At 58.4% G+C, this 23,396-nt stretch overlaps 1 protein-coding gene across 1 annotated transcript in view; it reads right to left on the bottom strand.

The window, feature by feature from the left end:
* The window catches only part of Adgra1 (adhesion G protein-coupled receptor A1), a 38,758-nt gene that overhangs the window by 11,123 nt on the left and 4,239 nt on the right, over nucleotides 1-23,396 (bottom strand). Inside the window, exons 3-5 of the mRNA XM_015498478.2 lie at nucleotides 18,936-19,063; nucleotides 17,083-17,206; nucleotides 13,481-13,626 (exon numbers count right to left, since the gene is read on the bottom strand). Of these exons, the coding sequence (XP_015353964.2) occupies nucleotides 13,481-13,626; nucleotides 17,083-17,206; nucleotides 18,936-19,063 (398 nt within the window). The remainder of the gene's footprint in view (nucleotides 1-13,480; nucleotides 13,627-17,082; nucleotides 17,207-18,935; nucleotides 19,064-23,396) is intronic.

Genomic DNA, 23,396 nt, shown 5'->3' with positions numbered 1-23,396 from the left:
TGGAGGGTGAAGGACAGTGGAGGGTGAAGGACAGTGGAGGGTGAAGGACAGTGGAGTGTGATGGGCAGGTGGAGGGGCGTATTGATGAGTGGAAGGTGATGTATTGATGGAAGATGATGGATGGATGGGGCATGGGTAGATGGGCAGATGGATAAGTAAAGATGTGGGTGAAGGGTGATGGACAGGTGGTGGGTGATTGGCAGGTACAGGTGTGCATGGACAGATTTGGGGTGAGTATGTATGATGGACTGGCGGCAGGACAAGGTCAGGGGAGGACTGGGCTGGTGGTATCTGGCTTCACCTTTGCACATACAGTCAGATGTTGGGGAAGTGGTGTGGCAGGGCTACCTGCCGCAGCATGAAATGTCTTATCAGTGGGATTTCAGGCCTAAAGCCCATCTAGACAGCAGGCGCTCCCTTTGCACAGGGTCCACCTGAGGGGTGGCTGCCACAGACAGCAACTGCAGGACACAGAGCTCTGTGGGCCTGGAAGGTGGCTGTGGGATCTGGCCTGGTGCTGGATTTCACTAGCCCCTTGGTGTGGTCCTCCACAGACCAGAGTAAGTTGAGGAGAGCTTGGTCCTGGTGCCCTCTCTGAAGCCCAACAAAGTCCCTCCTGGCTTGGGTAAATGAAGAGCAGACCCCGGAGGACTCCTGTGGCTCTGAGCAGTCAGCCTGTCCCTCCCAAGATGCACAGGCTCAGACAGGTGGGCGTGCGCTCCAGGGCCAAGGCAGGGAAGGGCCCTGAGAGGGGCCGCGAGGCTGGAGTCCAAGACCGTGGAACTGGAACAGTAACTCCGAGGATTTGGTGCTTCCAGAGCCCCTGCTGGCCTCGGGGGGCATGGAGCTGGACGAACCCTGGTCTCACCATCCCCACTGTCCCTGGTCTCTGCCCTGGCCACCTGCCCTCAGCACCTCTGAACTGCAGGCTGATTTCAGCTTCACGCTGGGCTCCTTGGGGAGGTGAGGCCAGCGCAGCATGGGGCCTCCTCCTCCCACACCTCTGCCCTTGCCTGTCCGGGCCACTCTCTCAGGACAGAGCAGCTGAGTATATCCCCTCCTCCCAGGGACCCCACTCTTCCTGGACAGAAGCAGGAGTCCCCCACTGGACTAGACACTGTCAGGGCTCTTTGGGAAAGAGGCGGCATTTCAGCCTAATGACAATGGCCACAGAAATCACTGATGGGGCACCTCTGGGTCCTGCACCACCTGCAGCCTCCAGGCTGGGCCCCAGATCCCTCCTTGCATAGTCAGCACCTGCCTGCTCCCTTCCTGTCCCTGTCCCAGTAGCCCTGCCCCTCCTGCATTCTCCCTGGATGGCTCTTATTGAGAGCTGCGGGCTATATGCCGTGCATGCACATGGGACACCCACTGCCCCTTCACTGATCCGTTTCTGATGTGGGAGGGTAGCTGGCTGAGCCTGTGCAGCTTGAAGGCTGCGGCAGGCTGTAGGTGCCTCCCATTGGGTGAGCAATGAACCTGTGCTGGGGTCTTCACAGTTTCCTGGTGAAATCCGGTGTGAGGAGGAAGCCCGGGACCCATCGCAGAGATGGTGTGTGGCCAGGAGTCTCCCAGGGCTTTCTCTGTGTCAAGTATGAGCACACATCCACAGCCAGCCAGAGTGAGCAGGAGGGAAGAGGAGTTGCCACGACACAGCCCAATGTGTACAATGCTGCCACAGAGTGTGCCTGGCCACCAAGCCAGGAGGGGCGTTCCAGGGCCCGCACAGGGCGGTGTTCCTGCTGAGAGCACAGGATGAGCACAGATGCTTTCAGACTGCTCTCTGGGTGGAAAGCAGGGGGACCCAGCCGGGTGGGATCCCCATGCAGTGTGTAGGAGTCTCAAGCAGCACCTGCCAGCAGGCCAGCAGGACCAGATGGCCAGAGAGCACCGACTCTCCATGATGACCGTGGGGTGATTCTGGGACAGCTGAGCTCTGTCTGCCAACACAGTCCTGGGCAGAGCCTCTTCTAGCTGCTGGCCTGAGCTCTGCCATCCACATACAGCTGACCTGACTTCACTGTGGGCCTCTGCCCTGCTCCCATGGTTGGGGTTCTGCTGCTGCCATCATGGGAACCCCAGGACTCTGCTCTGACCTGCAGAGGGCCACGCACCTCATATCATCCCTCCACCCTCTAAGGTTCTGAACACGGTGCGGAAAGGCTCAGGGCTTGCTGTTCAAGAGGGCAGACCTACGATCTCTTGTACCCTGGGTCCTGGGAGCCCACAGGATGCCAGTCCCTGAGGTGCCAGGCTGGAGGGAGGATGTCCATCATCACTTGGAGGACAGCTTGTCCCTGACACCCTGCATGGGGCCCACCTGGCCACCCAGCACTGTGCATGCTGTCCTTCCCCGTGGCTGCAGACCCCATCCTGGGGAGCCTTGGGCCTGGCAGGCACAGGTGGGGAACCCTACCCTGCATCTGCTCAGGGGGGAGATGCTGTCCACAGCTGTGGCCAGAGAGGCCACCCGCCCCTGCGCAGCTCCATCTGCAGCCATCAGGCACGTAGGCAGGACTCCTCTGCAGGTGCCCTCCTGGAGGCAGGGCCAGGCTCAGCAGAGGGTGCCGGAGGCCACTACAAGTGCCTCCCATCTGGCCATCACTTTTCTTGCTGCTGCCAACAGGATATCAGTAGTGCGGATGACAAGCATGGGTCCCCAGAGAAGCAGCTTCTGCTCTAACCCAGCCTGGCCGGGCCTCGGCAGCTCACCTCACTGTTCTCTCAGAGCCTCTTGTCTACCTCCTCCTTGGGGTCCATGACCATGCCTCACACATTCACCTCTGCTAACTGGAACCGGTGGTCTTGATGGGAAGAATTCTCCCGGGACAGAGTAACTGTGGAAAGGGCTCAGACCCAGAGCACTGCCACGACATGGCTTCTGTGTTCACAAACAAGCCCACGGTTTGCACGGGTGGCTGAGGAGATGCCTGGGGAGTCATGATGGAGCTGGGTGGCCCTCACTCAGCACCTTCCTGCCCAGCTGTCCACAGGCTGGGGACAGGCTCCGTATCCACAGGCTCCCCTCCAGGAGCAGGGGCCCTGGTACCTGCAGCACTGCGCCTGCCTCCACTCAGTGCCACTCTTTGACCTGTAGCGTGCACACTCATGCTCGCACACCATGTGCACTCACATCACACACAGCATGTACATGCACTTGCTCACACTTCTACCCACATATGTGCATAAGCACTTGTACAGTGCACAAATGCACACTTACATACACACCTGCATGCACACATGGTATGCAAATGCACACTTGCAAACATCTACATGCACATTAACACACTCACATACACTTATGCTCACACATGAACACATTTGCACTTACACATACCACTGTGCACACTGTCCTTCCCCTTGTATACACATACATGTGCACAAATCACACACAATCATGCACATACAGTATACAATGCATGCTCACACACTTCCATTCACACAGATGTTCACAGTACACATATGTAGACTTGTGTGCACTCATAGTACTCACATATACTTGTACACACGCCACACACAGGCACACACTTGCACACACTCTTACATGCACACACACTGTACTCTTACATACATAATGTACTCACACGGGTAGTGCACCCACAATCTGAACACACACATACTCATGCACTTACACTCTCACACATTCTTGCTTGCACGCTGCAGGAAGCAGCACGCTGGTTGCCAGCTAACACTCTGGTGAGAGGGACATAAGCAGGGTGAGGCCTGACCTAGGACGTGGCTCTGTGATGTGAGCCCCCGTGGGATATGGCGGCCACCGTGTGAGATACAGCCAGGCCCAGGAGTGTGGGGGCCTAGGCAGGAAGGGACTTAGGCCTTGTTCCTGGAGGTGGTGAGACCAGAAAATCCCCTGAAAGCTCCTGTGGAGGTCAGGGCATTTGGCCTGGGACGCCCTTGACACTTCCTGGGATTCACCTTGGCCTGCTTGTGGTTGCCTGCCTCCCTAGTGTCACACACAGCTTTGTCTGTAGATAGACAGGACCCACTGCCCTCCTGGATGGGGACCAGAAAGTGAGCAGAGGGGCAGGTCGGAGAGCAGTGACCATTGCCGACCAGGGACGACGTCCTGGGGCCGAGGCCTTTGCCAGCAGGGGGCGGTTCAGGCCAGCCCTCGTGGGAGCCCATGTCCCTAGTGGCCATAGCCATGATGCCCTGGGGCACCTCTCTGCTGGCCCTATAGCTGGCCCAGACCAGAATCCAAGCCCCTCCAGCACTGTGGTCAGTCTCCACCAGGTGACCATCACAAAGAGGTCCCCATAGGCACATAACCCTTGAGGGATCTAAGGAAGAGCAGACCTAGAGCTCCTGGGCACTTGGAGGACAGTGGGAGGGTGGGGGCAGGGAGTGGCTGGGGGCTGGCTCTTTCCTGGGAAGGGTCTCTGGTAGGCAGGAAGGGATCTGGGGCTGCACGGGCTGCCCATGTCTGACAATGACCTGGGAGGCTGGGCAGGAAGACTCCTGAGCACCTTGAAAACTGCTCCTGATAAGGGGCCCCGGGTGCAGATGGCCATGGGGGCCAGGACAGGGCCAGTGGCCTGTAAACTGCTGCCTGGTCTGTGCTGAGTCAGTGCTGTGTGTCTGGGTGTGGGCCTCAGTTGTAGACAGGGTCGGCATCCTTGTCCTTGAGCAATCCCATCACTGTCTGGCCTCGCTCTAGGGACCTGTTCTTTGTACTTTTCCTAATTTTCTTCAATTGCTCCTAATTACAGTCCTCTCTGCATCTTCAGTGAGTCTCCCTGGGGGAAGCTGCCAGCCTCGGTACCTCTGCAATGGACCGCAGCTGTGCTTCCTGGGTTCCCAGTGAGCTCCTTGGGACTTGGGCGTCTAGGGGGTGGACAGCTGACCTGTGACAGGAAAGTTCAGGGTCTGGCCTAGGCAGACCCAGAGCTTGGCTGTTTCCTGTGCTGTGGAGTCTCCTCCCAGGCCCCTGCCGCCTGCTGACCACACTGTCCAACCCAGATGTACTCCTCTCCTGCCAGGAGGACTCACCCAGCCCAGGGTGAGGAGAGGCTCCTGGCCAGGTGGTGGACTGGGATGGGAATCCACAGCCTCAGACAGGCTGCAGCTGAGGCCCCGCAGCGCTGCTCCTCAGGATGGCGGGAGGCGGTGCCTGCCCTGAGAAGCCTGCACCCTCTCTGCTCCAGACGTCTCTGCCCACGTTTGCCTCGGGGGCTGCTGCTGTGCGTGGGCACCAGACCCAGTGCGACCTGCCTGCCCACTGAGGCTCCAGCTTCTGAGTCCTGCAGAGGGAGCTGGCCAGAGGGCACTGGGCTTGTGCTGCCTCCCTGGTGGCAGTAAAGGGCTTGTGGAGAAGCCTCAGGTGCCCTGCTGCCCCTCCTCCTGGTCCTTCTGGTGGTCAGCAGACTACAGGAACAAGACCCTACTATGGCCCTCTGTTTGTCTAGGTGGGGAATATGTCCCCATGGGGGCCCTCCATCTTCTGGGTGAAGAGACTACGGCTGGCCAGGGGTCAGGGTGTCCACTATTTCTGCAGTCACAGTGCTGGATCCTGACTGCTCAGCTGTACCTTGGGGCCACCTTTTGCATCACTCTGAGGTCAGCTTCCCATCTGCAAAGCTCAGGGATGGTCCAGGAGACTAACTCTAAGGCCCCTTTTGGCCTGATGCCCGAGGATTCATGAGAGGTGGGAATAGGATAGGGGCTGCTTCATTGGGAACTGGGAGCTCCTGCACTCCCTGGGGGCCTTTCCTCTCTGTGAGTGCCCTCCTCCACCCCCCACCCCCAGGTCCTCTCCATCCCTTCACCTCCCCTAGGGACTCCACAGTGTCCTGCACCTGGAGGAGGGTACCAGCTCTGCCCCACCTCCTGCACAGCCTCTGTCCACCTGCCTGTGACCCAGCTTGTAGAAGCGCTTGCCCAAGGATTGGTCTGCAGAAGTAGTTCCAGCTGGAGCAGAAGGGAATGGACTGGTCCTGGTGGCTGACCTGAGGGCTGGTGTGTCCCCCAGGTCCTGGCTCTGCATGGGTCAAGTCTGGTTGGTGTTTGGCTGTGAGCACATCCAAGCCCAGGGTAGTCCAGGATTAACACTGCCGCCTGAGAAGCTGCTCCTGGTGGTGGGGCCCCAGGGAACTGCATTCCTGCCTTTGAAAGGACAGGTCAGGGCCTGGCGCCTACAGAGTTGGCCCCGCATGTGGGAGGATGGACCTGTGTCCTTGATGTGCAGCAAGGGGGTCTTCATGCCTCTGATGTTATGCTTCCCAACAGAAAAGCCATCAGCAGACCTGCAATCGTGGAAACCACCTAGGCGCGTGGTATTGGAAGCGGCAGGACAGGTGTACAATTAGGCTGTGATCACATGTAGCTAAATTGGGAATTAGCCCCTGAGCATCTACCACATTGTAGCAGGAGTGTCTGAATGGCTCCCCTTGGCTGGTGGGAGTGGAGGACATGGGCAGATGGTGTGCCCAGAACCCTCCCTGATGAGGAGGCAGCTGTCATCATGGCCCACCTACCCGAAACCTGTGGGGATCAGCCACATCCCAACAGGTGGAGGGAGCTGTACCGACAGTCCACTGTGCGACTGTGGTAATGATGCAGACTGAAATCGGAGACACTGGCTGGGAAGCACTCTGACAGAGGTGAGGAAAATTTCAGGAAACAGCCTGGTCTATGAAATTTTGGCATGAAGCCCAGATCCTGTCAATCCTTCAGAGAAGGGCTGCATGTCACCTGGCCTGATTTAACAGAGGGGGTCAGCTCAGGGGACATGGTGTCTGTCCTTGTTCTTTCTCAATGCTGGAATGGCACCTCAAGCAGGCCAGGCAATCCCCTAACACTGGTGACACCCCCAGCCACTTTCTTTCAGTATTTCCTACCTGATCTTTCTCTCAGCCTCCCTCTCTCTTCTCCCCCATGCAGTCGGGAGTGGACCATCTAGAGAAGGCGAGCCTTGCGCAGGAGGCTGCCCTTGTAGGCGGATGCTTCTCTGGGTGGGGCCAGCTCCAGGGAGATGAGGCCAGTGTCTGGGACTTCTGTTTTGGGCACATTCTCCATGCTGCCAACAGGCAGGGCCGTGAGCGTGGCACTGGGCCTGCCGACCAGCCCTGGACTGCATGTGCGAGTCTGGGCATTTGAGGTTGCAGCCAGTTGGCAGCAGACAGCACCTGTGGCTAGTTCCAGCAAGATCCCAAGGTGTCCCAAGCCAGCCTTCCTGGGTGGAAAGGGCACACGTCTCTGTGGACTCCCCTCTCAAAGGGACAGCTTTCTTCACTAGACCTTGCCTGATGAGGCTTCTGCCCTCGCAGGCCCTGCGGAGTGTCCTGCTGCAAGAGGGGCTGTATCTAGGAAGGAAACAGCCTGAGTGCCAAGGAACCTGGCACCAGATGGTGGGAGGCACTGGGACCCAGACGACACACAAGAGCAGGAAACAGCTGGTCACTCTGACTGCCAAAGGAAGAATTTAGAGGTGTATTTCTCTCAGCACCATCCAGCGCAGACTAGGCGGAGGTGATCCACCCAAGGCCAAGCAAGAACTGTGTGCTGGACTCGGACGACTGACCTACTTGCAGTATCAGCATTTAATGAGTAGAGTTGGAAGCCAAGCTGTAATCAGGAGCTCCACATGAACAGTGGAGGGTGGTCCTGGGTCTGGGTGGACAATGTAAGGAGGTCCTGGTTCCCTGTGGAGAGTGGAGTAGGTCCTGGTTCCCTGTGGAGAGTGGAGTGAGGTCCTGGTTCCCTGTGGAGAGTGGAGTGAGGTCCTGGTTCCCTGTGGAGAGTGGAGTGAGGTCCTGGTTCCCTGTGGAGAGTGGAGTGAGGTCCTGGTTCCCTGTGGAGAGTGGAGTGAGGTCCTGGTTCCCTGTGGAGAGTGGAGTGAGGTCCTGGTTCCCTGTGGAGAGTGGAGTGAGGTCCTGGTTCCCTGTGGAGAGTGGAGTGAGGTCCTGGTTCCCTGTGGAGAGTGGAGTGAGGTCCTGGTTCCCTGTGGAGAGTGGAGTGAGGTCCTGGTTCCCTGTGGAGAGTGGAGTGAGGTCCTGGTTCCCTGTGGAGAGTGGAGTGAGGTCCTGGTTCCCTGTGGAGAGTGGAGTGAGGTCCTGGTTCCCTGTGGAGAGTGGAGTGAGGTCCTGGTTCCCTGTGGAGAGTGGAGTGAGGTCCTGGTTCCCTGTGGAGAGTGGAGTGAGGTCCTGGTTCCCTGTGGAGAGTGGAGTGAGGTCCTGGTTCCCTGTGGAGAGTGGAGTGAGGTCCTGGTTCCCTGTGGAGAGTGGAGTGAGGTCCTGGTTCCCTGTGGAGAGTGGAGTGAGGTCCTGGTTCCCTGTGGAGAGTGGAGTGAGGTCCTGGTTCCCTGTGGAGAGTGGAGTGAGGTCCTGGTTCCCTGTGGAGAGTGGAGTGAGGTCCTGGTTCCCTGTGGAGAGTGGAGTGAGGTCCTGGTTCCCTGTGGAGAGTGGAGTGAGGTCCTGGTTCCCTGTGGAGAGTGGAGTGAGGTCCTGGTTCCCTGTGGAGAGTGGAGTGAGGTCCTGGTTCCCTGTGGAGAGTGGAGTGAGGTCCTGGTTCCCTGTGGAGAGTGGAGTGAGGTCCTGGTTCCCTGTGGAGAGTGGAGTGAGGTCCTGGTTCCCTGTGGAGAGTGGAGTGAGGTCCTGGTTCCCTGTGGAGAGTGGAGTGAGGTCCTGGTTCCCTGTGGAGAGTGGAGTGAGGTCCTGGTTCCCTGTGGAGAGTGGAGTGAGGTCCTGGTTCCCTGTGGAGAGTGGAGTGAGGTCCTGGTTCCCTGTGGAGAGTGGAGTGAGGTCCTGGTTCCCTGTGGAGAGTGGAGTGAGGTCCTGGTTCCCTGTGGAGAGTGGAGTGAGGTCCTGGTTCCCTGTGGAGAGTGGAGTGAGGTCCTGGTTCCCTGTGGAGAGTGGAGTGAGGTCCTGGTTCCCTGTGGAGAGTGGAGTGAGGTCCTGGTTCCCTGTGGAGAGTGGAGTGAGGTCCTGGTTCCCTGTGGACAGTGGAGTGAGGTCCTGTTTCCCTGTGGACAGTGGATGGGAGGTCCTGGTTCCCTATGGAGAGTGGAGTGAGGTCCTGGTTCCCTGTGGACAGTGGAGGGAGTTCCTGGTTCCCTGTGGACATTGGAGGGAGTTCCTGGTTCCCTGTGGACGGTGGAGGGAGGTCCTGGTTCCATGTGGACAGTGGAGAGAGGTCCTGGTTCCTTGTGGACAGTGGATGGTATATCCTGGTTCCCTGTGGACGGTGGAGGGAGTTCTTGGTTCTCTGTAGACAGTGGAGGGAGGTCCGGGTTCCATGTGGACAGTGGATGGGAGGTCCTGGTTCCCCGTGGACAGTGGATGGGAGGTCTTGATTCCTTGTGGAGAGTGTAGGGAGGTTCTTGTTCCCTGTGGATAGTGGGAGGGCAGTCATAATTCCTTTCGTTCACACTTGAGGCAGTTGATTTCCTCTGTAGGTGGTGGAACCATGTGTCTGACCATTTGGACCATGTGAAGTCTGTCTAGCAAGGAGACAAAGATCCATGGGCAGGAGTTCAGGGTGTCAGATGTGACAATGGTGGGGCTAGTAACATATGTCACAGTCAGAAGAGGCCCTGTGGGTCTGGGTTGTCTGTGCAGTGTCTCCCAGGAGCTGGATGGACCATGTTCAGTGCAGTCCTGTCCCTTTCACCTGGGCCACTGCCCTCTTGGGGTCTCTTCTCTTGCCTCCTGGTGTCCCTCCCATCCTCTTCTTCCCCAGCACCATCTTTCTTCACTTTGTGCTCTGCTCTGGTGTCTGCTGGCTCTTCCCAAGGTCACCCTCACTCCGTTGGGAAATCCAGACCAGTCCTCATGCTGAGGACAGGGCTCCAGGCCCTGAGGATGTCCCTCCTAAACCCCTTCTCTAAGGATAAGGGCGGCACTTGTGTTGGCTGAGGCTGATACTCAGTTCTTGTATCTCACCTGCAGGACCAAAGTGCCAGGCCTGACTCACACTCAATTTACAGCTATGCCTGGGCCAGAGACTCCAGGCCCTTGGTTCTGCCCAGTGATGTCTGGGTGAAGCCTGCTCAGGGGCCTAACCCTGGCCCTCTCTAGAGGTGGCAGCTCTACTGGACACATGGCCAACAGCCCTAGATCTCCTGAAATCCCAAGAAAGCAGGTATTGGCCAGCCTGGCTGCAGTTGGCCACACAGCAGAATGCACAGATTAACCCCCTCCTGGCCCTTCTGTGGCCCTGCTGCAGTGCAGAGCCACATGGCAGATGCGGATTTTCCAAACATGGGGAAGGAACAGACATGTCTCATCACTGCAGAGATCTCTCCGCAGAGACTGGCCAGCCACAACCATTCGATCAGATGGGAATCTCCATGATCCACCACCCAAAGTCCCACACATTTCTAGGGAGGTGTTTCCCCTTAAATGTCTAATGATCTGTGAGAATGTAACTATACACTCTTAAGTAATCAGTGGCCAAGGAAGAAACCCCAAGGGAAGGTTGAAGATGCTCTGAGCTCCACCAAAAGCCCCACAACACACCTTGGGACACAGCGGTGCAGTTGGAGGGAAATGTCCACCTTACAGGAGAAAGGTTTCAAAACAGTGATGGAGTTTATGCTGTAGAACCAGAAGGAAGAGAAAACCAGCCAAAGGCCGGGGAGAAAAGGCATCAGGACCAGAGCAGAAATCATAGAGAAATAGGGAGACAGATAAAACAAGAGCTAGATTTTAGGAAGAAAAACAGTGATGACCTCTGCTGGACTTGAGGCATGGCTCAGAGCAGTCAGGCAGAAAGAGGAGCCGAGGGCATGGGCTGGTGTGAAGGGGCAGCACCGTCCCCTGGAGGGCATGGGCTGGTGTGGAAGGGGCAGCACCGTCCCCAGGCACAGTTGACATGAGGAATTAGCAAAGCTGTGGGTAGGAATTGTATTTCTACACAATGAAAGGTGGGATGCAGATGGGAAAACCCTGTGTACACTGACAGTGAGAAGAAAGAAGACCCAGGAGAGGCAGGACTTGTGCACTGCAGACGATGGAGTGTTGCTGGGAGGAACCAGGAGCTGCAGGTACAGGACTCAGTCCCGTGAAAGTGCAGCCCCTCCTCTGCTGTGAACTGCGTGTCTGTGTGACCCAGTGGAGCTGGGCTATGAGCTGTGGTGGCCCATGGCCTGCCTTCACCTGAGGGCCTTTGGCCTCTGATGGCTTGTCCCCATGCCCATGTCTGGGCACTCACCTGGCCCCACACAGGACTGGGCCTGGGGACTGCTGTAGTGGCCACGGCCCCCTCCTTGGTGCTCCAGTTTGGCTCATGTCCCAAAGACGCATGCTGGTGTGGGCTTTGTCATCAGGGAGACCGGGGTGGGTCACTGCTTTGCAGCTTCTGCACACGCCCAGCAGGCTGTTCTCTGAGGGCCTGGACACCCATGTGATTGATGCTTCCAAACAGGGTGCTCGGGAGCCTTGCCTCAGTACAGACCATGTGCACCAGGGGCATGTCCAAGAGTAAGGGGAGGCGAGACCAGGCAAATTACCATCTAAAGTTGCCAAATGTCTGCTGAGCCTAGGCGCATGCTGTTCGGGAAACCACAGACCTCCATAACCATTGGGAGCAGGTAGACATGACTTTGACCTTGGCACTGAGTCCACTTAGCGGAAAGTCTCCAGCTGCAAGAGGCCTCCACTGAACCTTCTTCTTCCAGGCCTCCACTGAACCTTCCTGCTCTGCCACCCAGCTGACCCAAGGGCAGGCTCCTGATCCATATGTTGGGGCAGAAAGGTCAGCACCCTCTGTTCACCAGGTGGTCTCACGGAGAGAGGAGTCACCCAAGTTGACCCAGCCACGGGGTGCGCAGGCTCATGCAGAAAGAGGAGGCAGGCTTATCCTGGGTTCATCCACTTGAGTCCTGCAACATCTCCCACGGCTGTACTTTCCTGTGCTCTCCTGGAATGTGCTTGGTTTCCCCATGTCCAGTGAGGGGTGTGGAGTGCCACAGAACCCCGTGTGGCCTCAGGAAGAGGCTTCTCAGGATGCAGGGAGCCCCAGAGCACCACTGGGCATCCTGCAGAGCATTTGGGACGTTATTTTCTTTTTATCCCATCGGAGAACTTCAGGTTGGGCCAGGACCCTCAGGACTCCTTCAAGCTCAGATAGAAGTACGGCCTGCTGCCCATAGGAACTGGCTGCCCAGCTGCCGTGGCCAAGGGTCCAACAAGAAGGGGGCAATGTTCTGTCCAGGCTGTTGAGCAGGATGTGCACCTGTTAAGGTGCTCCAAGGCTCCTACCTCCTGGGGCCGAACAGCTCCTGGGGCTCAGACCTGCTTTCTGTTATTGAAATGCCTGGACTGCACGTGAGTTCTGGGCCTGGGGCCCACAGTGCAGACCCAGGATGCCCATTGCCTAGCCACCCATTGAGGAGCCACTTCTGAGTGGAATGCTGGGTCAAAGAGGACGTGGCCAAGGCTGCTGTCAAGTGTGCTCAGGGCCCTTGGGGTCTCTGAGAGGAAAGACTCCAGCTTATAGACTCTTGGGGAGGGGCAGGTGCCGCACATTCCCACCAGCACAGGCCAGGCCACAGAGCTGCAGAGAGGCTGCGGGTTGCCCTGGGAAGCCTGCCCCCAGATGCTCTTCCAACGGTGCTAGACCCTGGTGGAGTTTGGAGTAGCCCTTCGAGGTCAGGGCCAGAGGGAGCTGTATCAGGGCCTGGGCTTCCACAGCCCCTGAATCGCTCCTCATAGCAGCAGGTGGCTCTCACAGGAACCACATGTAGGTCATTCCAGGAAAATTCAGTAAGAGGCTCAAGGTGGAGACCCAGTGACCTTCTAGACAGGAGAGACGAGGCCTGCTTAGAGCTGGAAGGTGGAGGCTGCAGAGTTTGAGGCTCAGTCTCCACTTAGAAGAGTGGATGGCAGAGCTCCTGTTGCTCTCCTGTTATGGTTGCTGGTGTGAGGAGCTGGGGACCTCTGGTCCTGTGGGACTTCCCTGCTCTGCCCCACGAGAGGGAGGCCACTACCTTGCCCTTGTCCTCAGGCTGTCCCCAGGGCCCCAGCACACAGTGGTTCCTGCCACATCTACTGTGAGTCCCCTGAGAAAGGAGCAGTGCCCCTTTACCAGTCCTCCCAGTCCCACATGCCAGGCCACAGTCACCTGAAAATTACAGCCCTAGTGAGTGATGGCTTTCCAGCTAAAGAGCCGCTGAGACCAGGGAGTGAGCCACAACCGTCCAGCCTCCACGCACGGCCCCCAGGCCCAGAGGGCCTCACTCTAGCACCCAGCACAGGGGCACCTGGTCCCCAGTCACAGGTGTGGTGGCCTGCTGCTCCCATGCTACTCCCAGCCCACCCAGCAACTGTCCCCAGCCCCACCTCAGGACGCCCTCCCCATGCTGCCCAGTCCCCAGTCCCATCGGGCCCCAAGTGACCCAGGAAGATCTGATAATTCTCAGGCTTGGAGTTGCCGAGAGAGGAGTTTCCCCAGACCTGTGGAAGGCACATTCTGGGGCAGGGTCTCAGGTGGTGGGGGGGCTGTGCCAGTGAGTGGGCTTGTGTACCTGAGCAGGGGCTGCTTGGGGTATGGCGGTTGGTCTGCACCCGGGCATGGCAGGGCCTTCTTGGTCACCTGCTTGTAGATGTTCCTCGCAGTCACTCCGACCCACAGCATGGTGGACAGTGTGGAGTAGTGCAGCAGGATGCCCACCTGGAGGGGGAGAGGTGTCAGCTGCAGCCCCCGCCCCCGCCACGGGCGGCCAGCCTCCCAGGAGCACCAGGTGGGCTGGGACCACACCCCTGTACCAGCAGCTCCTACAGCCCGTTAGCCACAAGAAACAAGGCTCAGGATGTCGGGGCACCAGCAAGGGTGGCAGAGACCCTTGACTGTGCCACTTTGATCTCTTGCAGAGAAGCTGGTGGGCGCCCAAGGCAGCCCATGGCCTAAGTACCCTTCCTGGGCAGCATCCACGCCAGCCCCACGCATCTCCTCTGCAGTCCCATGACAAGGGGTGCCCAGTGGAAGGGGAGGCAGCTGCACTGCGGGGCTCTGTGTGTGCTGCCGTCTGTGGCATTACGTAAGAAAAGCACTGCCGGAGAGGTTTGGACAGCCACCCGCGTCAGAGTGACTCATTACCATGGAAACGGCCGCGGGAGCTGCATCCCATCCCCGGCCCTTGTGCGCTAGCTAATTACACATTCTGCACTACTTCGTTTCCATCTCATTTCATGAAACGAGGTTACCTTCAAGGTAATAACCTGACATTTCAAAATGACAAGTAAAATATTGCTATAATTGGGAAGGACATAAACGTTTAAGGAATACAGAGATTCCCCGAAAAAGCTAATGTTGCACCATTAAAATGATTTATCAAATCCGGAGTTCAATTTTTACTTATGAGCAAACTCTGTAATGATTGATGTGGATTTTGTGGGGGTGGAAAGGTCAAAGAACTCTGTTTATGGTTTTGCAGGAGCTCCCTCTGCGTGGCTCCGCGTTCTCCTGTGCCTTCCGGGCCCCTGGCTGGGGTGGGGGCTGGTGTGCACATCTGAAGGACTAAGGGGGCCCCCAGCCCGGACAAGAGTGTGAGGCGCTGGAGCTCTCTGCACCCAAGAGTGTGGGCGTCAGTGGCCACCTGGGCCTGGCCCTGGCTTGAAGGAGGGTCTTGCTTCTCAGGAATCCCCGTGTGGCCGTCATTGTCATGTGCACACAGAAACTCAGAGACATCCTCAGAAGAAGCCCAACTGTCAGCCCAGGGCGCCGAGGAAGGTGACAGAGCTCAGGGAGGGAGGTGAGCTCAGGGCTGGCCTGGCCAGGCAGTATGTGAATGGAAGGACTCTGTCTCCTGAACGCCAGCTGTATGCTGGACACGTGGGGAGGCCAAAGCGCAGCCGGCTACTGCGGGAAAGGAAGCAGCACACAGCAGCGCTCACGCCCTCGCTTCTGGGCTCAGGGCCAGCACTGATGCACGCGGTGGCCTGTTTCACTTATGATGTCACTTAATACTTCAAAGAGGCTCAGGGGGCATCTCTGTCACCATAGCAACCGTCTCTTCTCTCCAGCCACACAGAGGGCTGGACCACTTCTCCAGGCATTCTGCTGTGTTGCTCGGGAGTGGGCCAGGAGCCCTTGCTCCCATGTCAGGCTGTGGTCACAGGTGAGTGGCGAGCTGGAGGCATTGGCCCCTGGGTGCTCCCCTGCAGCTGGTGTGGGAGCTGCGTGAATGCCCAGGCTGGCAATCTGACCATGTGATGCACAAAGGGACATCACCCCCTGGTTCCTCCTGCTTGACTGCACATCAGAACCCCTAGCTCCCTCTCGAGGGCCCTGCGATGTGCAGCCATGTGGGTCCACAGGCTGTGGTCTTACACCTTGCGGCCTGCACGGGGGTGTCCTGAGCTGCAGTGCCAGGCTCTGCTCCTCCGGCCAGTAGCTTAGCCACTCCCAGGGTGCTACTAGCTTGTGGCTGGGCTTGTCTTGCCTGCTGCTGCCCAGAGTCAAGTTCTACCACTTGAGTGAGGCAGGAGTGTTTCCGGCTGCTTCCACATCCGTGGTATGGCCTGGCACCTGGCAGGCATGTTGGCCAAGTGAATGGGTGAGTAGTGACAAGGCCGGCCCCTTCTGGAACCATAGCAAGACGTGGGGACGGCATCTGCAGGGGTCATGATCTTTCCTCTGTCAGCCTGCAGAGGGCCATTCCCTCCAGAGGTCACGATGGCGGGAGCATTGACCATACGTCATGACCTCTATAGACCATGACTGAGATTTCCAGACCTGATCCACCCCACGGGCCAAGACATCACTGGGGTGGGGCTGGTTTCAAGCTCCAGGGGCTGGTCCAGACTGGCTTGAACTTGGGGACTGGTACAGGTTTCTGGGAGGCCTGGCAGGGTCCCCGAGTCCCCAAGGTGATTCCCACGGGCTCTGTGGCTGGCAGGTCCCAGCTGGGGAGCCATCCGAGGCCACGTGTGGACATAGAGATAATGACCCACTTGACCACTTCTGGGAGGGCCCCAGGTGCATTTACAGCAGCACGCAATCGGGACTCCCCAGGCGCTTGCTATGGCTCCAGCTCATTGAGAGGCTGTGCTGGAGCCTGTCCACCTGGGGGCCTCCTCAGGCTCACATCTCCAACTCTCCTGCCTGGGCCTGGGCATCGGGCCGGCCTCCTGGGTCTGACATGACACATTTAGAATATCTGGTGGGAGGGCTCTGGGGCACCAGCACTGTCTCCCAGGTGTGGGTGCCCTGCCCATGGAACTCTCTAGGACTCAACCCACGTCAGTTCTGGGAAAGAAGGCAGCCCCGAGGGTGCTGGGATGTGGCTAGTGGGTGCCTCAGCGGACGAGAGCTTCACTCACAGCCTGGGTGGCTCCTGAGGCACACAGAGGCCTGGGGCGAGTCTCACCTGCAGCTGGACAGGTCAGGGGATGCCAACAGCCACTGAGGGCCGTGTGGGTCACAGGGGCCTGAGGAATGGGGCCGAGGTTCCGCCCCTGCCCATCAATAGGTGTTTGCTATATTTGCAGTAAAAAAGGCAGCAAGGGACCAGCCTGAGGCCCCAGGGGCCCAGACAGACGCTGGCCCAAGAAGTGACAGACTGCATGGTCCTTGGCATGTTGCTCTGGGTCCTGGAACAGCCCCACCCATGGAGCCTGGGTTCAGAGCAGGTTGGGGGTTTGTGTGTGCACACAGAGGCCACCCTGGAACCGTAGCGGGGCTCCTTGGCCAGAGCCACAGCCCAACGTGAACAGGACTCGGCCTGGTTCTTAAGGAACGTCCTCTGCCATGGGCTTTACCTTCCCTGAGAGAATAGAACCACACGGGGCCTGCATGTGGCAAAGCTCCTCCTGACTCCAGGCTGGTGGCATCTGGGAGTCTGACTGGTCCCTCCCCTGAGCCCCACCCGACTGTCTCTTCAGGAGGGGCAGCCTAGCCCGATTCCTGGGAAGGAGGCCTCAGAGCAGGCCAGCCAGTGGAAAATATGTTGTTCCGCATGATTGAAAGCTGAGCAAATCGCAGGCTTCAGGTGGAACACAGCTGTCACGTGGACTGCCAGACCGATGCCTGACTCCCTTTCCAGCCACAGGAGGCAGGGCCCTACTCCCACCCCAGGGACATCGAGGATACTGGCATCTGCAGCAGGATGAAGACAGTGACACTCACCCCCTGGCACAGGATTGGGTGCTTGGTGCGGTTGATGCCACCAGCGAACACGGTGAAGGTCAGGGCTGCGTGGAAGCAGAAGTTGAGGAGTGTGTGCCGGCCTTTCCGGCTGATCCTGATGGCGCTGCGGGAGACGGGGATCTCAGGTTAGGAACTGGCGCTTCACGGAAAAGCACGTAAGAGCACTCTTCCCGGATCACCCTCGGGGGAGCTGAACACAATCGGTGGGGCCACGGCCACGCCGACTTGCTCTAGCAGGTCCCATGCCGTCCCCATCTCTTGCTGCTGTAGCAGCAACTCTGTGCCAGATCACTTGGATAGTGAACCCGGCAGGGCTCTGCAGAGTTCAGCAATCTGACCATGTCATGCACAAAGGGACATCATCCTCTGGTTCCCAAGATGGGTTTCTCCCTCTCCAGCAGGTGTCTGACCCTGGGGAGGATGCGGTCCTGTAACGGTCGGTGAGTGCCTGCAACCTGGATGGGACATCCTCTGGGCTGGGACCGTCTTATGACAATGGTGGGTCGAGGCTCTGCCTAACCAGCTGGGGCCAGGGCTTGGTGCTCAGTCATGCCTTGGAATTTGCCACGGCCCTGAACACATCTAGTTCTCTTCCCATGATCCCAGGGCTGAGGTCTGCATGTGTGTGCCCCTGTTCCTATGCTGAGCCCTAACTACCAAGGGATGGTACCGGGAAGTGGGTGTTCTGGCAGAGACCTAATGAAGGGCATCCGTGTCCCTGCCAAGGCCAGCTCTGGGAGCTGCCTGCCTCTTCAACCACAAGAAGCCTCAGCGAGCAGGCGCCCCTGTGGGCCAGGGAATGGGCCTCATCAGGCACCAAATCTGCCAGGGCACCGATTTGGAACTTCCCAGCCTCCAGAATTGTGAGAAATCAACTTCTATTGTAAATTATTGTTGATAAACCACCCAATCTCTGGTCATTTGTTATAGCAGCCCAGACTGACGAAGACAAGAACTTCAGACTGCCCCAGCCCCTTCCCGTGGATATGGCCTCTCTCCCTGCCCCAGCCTCTCCCGTGGCCATGGCCCCTGTTCCTGCCCCAGCCTCTCCTGTGGCCATGGCCTCTGTTCCTGCCCCGGCCTCTCCTGTGGCCATAGCCTCTCTTCCTGCCCCAGCCACTCCCATGATGTGGCCTCTGCTCCTGCCCCAGCCTGTCCCGTGGCCATGGCCCCTGTTCCTGCCCCAGCCTCTCCCGTGTCCATGGCCCCTGTTCCTGCCCCAGCCTCTCCCGTGCCATGGCCTCTCTTCCTGCCCCAGCCTCTCCCGTCCCATGGCCTCTCTTCCTCTCCATGACCATGACCTTGGCTCCCCAGACCTCCTTCTTTGGCTGTGGCTGCCGATGCCTGAGCTGATTGCTATAGCCTTGAATGTGTCCCCATCTGCTCCTGGGCTGTGACCATTCTCAAGGCCCAGCTTGACCTGCACCTTGGTTGTGGGTAGGCCTGACTATGTCAGCGCCCTGCTCACACTTCAGTGCCTCTGCAGGTGACACAGACTCCAAGACATCCCCCATTCCCAGACAAGGTGGCCAAAACCCAGCTCAGAAGTAGAAATCTGACCAGACTGCTCTTCCCAGATAAAAAGGCTCAGCACCAATAAGCATGGGGTGCTGCTGGCCTCTAGGCATGGGCTCTGGGGTGCTGACCCACAGGCACTCAGGAAGGCCTGCCTTCTCGAGATCTGGCAGGAGCCCAGAAGGCTGGGCTCTCCCTGAGCCACTGTGATGGTCCTGGGTGCTGGAGGGTGTCCTGCCACGGGAAGGGTGGTGAGCCCAGCCCAGGGCTTGCATCTGAGGGTGGGCATGGAGGGACAGGTGGCCTGCCAGCCTTACCTCCGGTGCACGACGTAGGTGACTGCAGAGGCGAGAAGGCAGAGCAGCATGACGGCAGTGCAGGCATACACCACGGGGTGCAGGAACTCCCCTGGGAACCGGGGCAGGGACAGGACAGTCTTCAAATCCTGGAGAGGAAGCAGAGGAGACCCATGGGACCCGAGGCCAGGCGTCTGAGAGTGGCTGGTCACGAGTCGGCCTCCCATGCCTATGGCTCAGGCATCTGACTGACCCCCAGTACGTCTGCTAAGGGGTCGATGGTAGCTGAGAAGACCCTGCCCAGAGGCTCATGAAAGAGTTCTATAGCCGCCTCCTGCCCACGGGCTAGATCTTTGTCTCCCCAGCTCTGCTGGGCTGAGGCATCCTATGTCTTTGACAGTGGCTCCCAGAGGGTGGCATTTCTCCAGAGCCAATGCCTGCATCCCGTTCTGTCCAAGGTGACTGGCAAAGGCAAAGTGTGACAGTCCAGACATGGGGTGTCCCCCAGAAGCTCAGGTGTGAGACGGTGCAAGAATGTTCAGAGAGGTCTGACCTAATCCACTGACGCAGACTAGCTGGGTGGTGACCACAGCAGGTGGGTTGTGTCTGGAGGAAGTGGGCCCCTGGGGCGCGTGTTTGGGGTTTATATTTTGTCTCTGCTTCCTGCTGCCATGCCCTGAGCTGCTCTCCTTGGCCTCGCCCTTCTAATACGATGTTCTGCCTCACTGGGGCCCAGAGCCATGGAGTTGGCCAACCATGGACAGAACCTCTGAAACCCTGAGCCCAAATAAATGCTTCCTCCTCTGCATTGTTCTCTTTTGGTCATAGCGATGCAGAACTGAGTGACGCAGGCATGGTGCTGGCCTCCACAGCATGCGTCTCCTTGCAGACGCCCACTGTGTCTCAGTGGACCTTACAGAGAGGCTACCCCAACCCACCCCTGGACTCACACCCACCAACGCTCTGTTCTTAACCATCCCTCAGGAGTTGGGTGCACGTGTCCATAGGTCTGTGTAGTGTCCACCCCAAGTACATGGAGGAAGAAATGTTCCTGTGGACAAATACACAGGGGACCGAGGCCCTGGCTCATCTGGTGTCCCTGACTCTACTGTGCATGGCCACAGAGCCAAGGGCTCACGGTGCAGTTCCCAGGTGAGCGTGACGTGCCTGTGCTGGAGTAGAACTGACCATCCTGGTAGAAATATTTGGAGCTGATGGAGGTTTCATTCTCCTTGGCCCCCATGTGGCATCCTGTTCTGGGCAAGTCTCAAGGCATCTCTAGGGGGCTACACGCTGGCCAGGTGGCAGCTGCCTCTGGTGCTCACTGTCCTGCCCCCTGCCTCCCAGACGGCTGGCATGGGCAGTGCAGGGCGTCTGTCGAGGCACAGGTGTAGATGGGGCAGAACATCCATGACTCTGGGGGCTCAGGGCTGTAGAACTCTTGGCTCCAGGCAGCAGTCGTCCTGCCAGATGGCAAGCTCATGAGATTACCTGGACACTCCAGCCTCAGCACAGGGTCACTGTGGCCTGCACCATCTCCACTGGAGACCTCAAGGCTCACCTGCTCCTGACTGACCAAGAAAGGGGGGTAAGCCCCATCCTGGCCTTCATGTACCCTCACCCCAGAAGGCTGTTCCAGGACCTGGACACACTCTGCCTGAGTGGGTCTGGCACTTGCTGGGTGTGGGTGTTGGAGGAGGTAAGTGGTTGGAGGAGCAGTGGGACCGGCTATTTCCCCATGCAGAGTCTGTAACTGGTCCTCTCTTCCTGGACACTGATCAGGTTCAGCTCTGAGACTGGTCTGGATACTTGGCCCTGAGGGTTGAAAAGGGAAGGCTGGCTGGAGACTCCTGGCCTCCCCGTCCCCTCTGAGGAAAGCAGAGGTGGAAGGGCCATCTGGGTCTTCTGAGTTCCCTGGGCCCAAGTGTCAGGAACCTCCTGTAGCTCAGAGGGCTGAGGGCCCGGTCAGGATCCATCAGGGTGGAGAGCGGCCTCCTCTGGGACACCCGGCCTGCTGGGACGCTCACACATCTCTTGGTGCCCAGCCTCTGAGTTGGCTGTGGGTGATGGGGACCCTCCTGCCATCTTGGGAAGGCCAAGGCTGTTCTCCTGTGCCTGTCACAGTTCAGCTACTTCCTGTGAAGTGGAGACAGCTCCATCCTGGAGACATCCTGTTAAGTTGTCTGATGAGTTCTCTGCTGAGAGGGGGCTGCCCCTGAGGGCTTGGGAACAAGAGGTCCGCTTGGGCACAGGGGCGGCTGGCTCTTCCCTCCCATGACAGGGCCCCTTGGCCGCGGTTGCTGGCTTCACACCCATGCCTGGGGGCTCTTGAGTCCTCCACGGCCTTCCTCAGGGGCCACTGTCACTGCAGTGGGACATGTGGTGGGCCAGCCTGCCTGCTGGTCTCAGACCCCTGCTCGGCTGTGTTGGGGGAGGGGCACAATCACAGCATGCAGAGGGCTCATTTTGGCATCTGAAGCAGCATGCCTCCTGTCCCTTTCCTGTCCCATCACATCTGTCCCCAGGGCCCATGAGGCACTTGCATTTGAACACACCTTATCTGTGGTTTCAGGTCACATGGCTATGGCAGGCCACATTAGAAATTGGACAGGCTGACCTCTCAGTGAGCCAGCTCAGGACATGGAGGTGTTTGTAGGAACATCAACTAGGCTGGGGCATGTAGCTTGGAGGCCACCAGGCTGGGGTGGGGGCCGGCCTCTCACCTGGGGACCCAGGGGGTGAGGCATAGAACAGGAGCAGGCCCCAGGGCCCCAGGTGTCACCTTGGGCTTCCACTACAGGCAGCTCACTGGGGTCAACAGTGAATTTCCTAAGGAACTAGGATTTGATTTGGTTTCCTGTGTTTTTCTTTCTCCAAATTAGTTACGGCAGTGCCTTTCTACATGTTCAGAGTTGGCATTTAAAATTCAAAGTAGCTAATGCAAAATAGAGTAACATTTTATATTTCAAAGTTCACACATGGGCAAGTTCCTCTTGGAAGAGTTCACTGTGCAAACGTTCTTTGGGCACAACCATGATGCCGATCCCACGTGCGTTGGAATCTGCACGGCTTAGGTGCATAAGTCCTCTGATGCCAGGGAGCTGGAGCCCTCTTGGTGCAGTGACAGTGAGCCAGCTCAGCTCTCAGGTCAGAGACTGGGGGACAGCAGGAGAGCCTCTGGGCTGGGAGGGGAGGACCAAGGCCCCCAGCCTTCTCGGTCCTGACGAGAGGCCTGGAAGTCTGCTGGTCTCTGTGCCTGAAGGAGGGCAGGCTGCTTCAGAGGCCACTGAGGAGGTGCCTCTGTTCCTTGGGAAACACGGAGTCCCCTGGCCCAGTGGGCTGCATGCCTGACAGTCTCAGGGACGTGCCAGCCCTGTCGTGAGCAGATTGTACCCCTTTCCCAACCTCTTCCAGCTCCCCTTATGTAGGTGGACACAGCCTTTTCGGTGTGTTCTGTGTTGGACGGTGCAGGGTGTGGAGGAAGGCAGGAAGAAGGGCGAGGACGGGAGGAAGACCTCAGTCAGGCACATGCCCATCCTCTGCTCCAACTGCACCCTCCTGGTGACCAGAGTTCTGGAATGTTGGCGGGGTGTGGCAGGAGCGGGGAGGCTTTCCTTGCACCCCAGGCTGGGCTCAGTCTGCTGCTGCTGGGTCAGAAGGTTTGTAATGCTGACAGAGGGTCTTTTATGTGCCTGTCCAGGCTCCTTCCCATCCCCTCAGCGCCAGAGGGGGACATACCATCACAGGTGTAGCTCACACCTTCTAGGAGCTTAGAGCTACCACCTCCCACCACCTACTGTGGCCCCGGTCTTAATTCTCGATTTCTCCCAGAGCTGACTTCATGCAGAGAAGGCCTCAGGCAGCTTCAGAGTTCCCCATCCACCTGGGGCACAGCAGGGAAAGAGGCATTACCCTGGGCTTCACCGCAGGGCTGAGTTGAAGGCCTCTGTGCTCCATCCCTGCCTTTGGGATCTTGACCCCATCAGGTCTGTTTTAGACTGGGCACTTCTGCATGGAGGGGAAGAAGGACTCCAAGAGGTGCTTCAAAAGCACCATGTGTTGGATCCTCCACTCCAGGCAGGGGCTAGGCAGGTCTGGCCTCCAGCTCCGTCATGGCTCTAGGGGCCCTGCTGAATGTGGCAGAGGACCCTTCCAATGACAGCCCCGAATCCCGAGCAAGTGGGGGTAGAGTGAGTCCTCAGTGAGTCCTGCTGCTGCTTCAATTCTTGGCGCCAAAACCAAAGCAAAGACACTGACACCAGATGCTGTGCCACCGTTAGCAGACGAAAATCGGATGAGAGCCCAAGCCAGTCCAAAGGCCCCACCTGACCATGCCAGTAAATCCTGTGGCTGCGCCTCACCAGCCCACACCAGCAAAGCCTCCTCATATTCCCCACCAGCATGTGCAGTGCTGTCGCATGTACACCACGCTGAGTGCACGCAGCCCATGGCCCATCCCCTAACCCCACAGCCCACCCCCTA

Source organism: Marmota marmota, unplaced genomic scaffold, assembly GCF_001458135.2.
Source record: "Marmota marmota marmota unplaced genomic scaffold, marMar, whole genome shotgun sequence".
NCBI lineage: Eukaryota > Metazoa > Chordata > Mammalia > Rodentia > Sciuridae > Marmota > Marmota marmota.
Note: the sequence above shows the minus strand (reverse complement) of the source record. Positions and strands in the feature narration are given on the sequence as shown.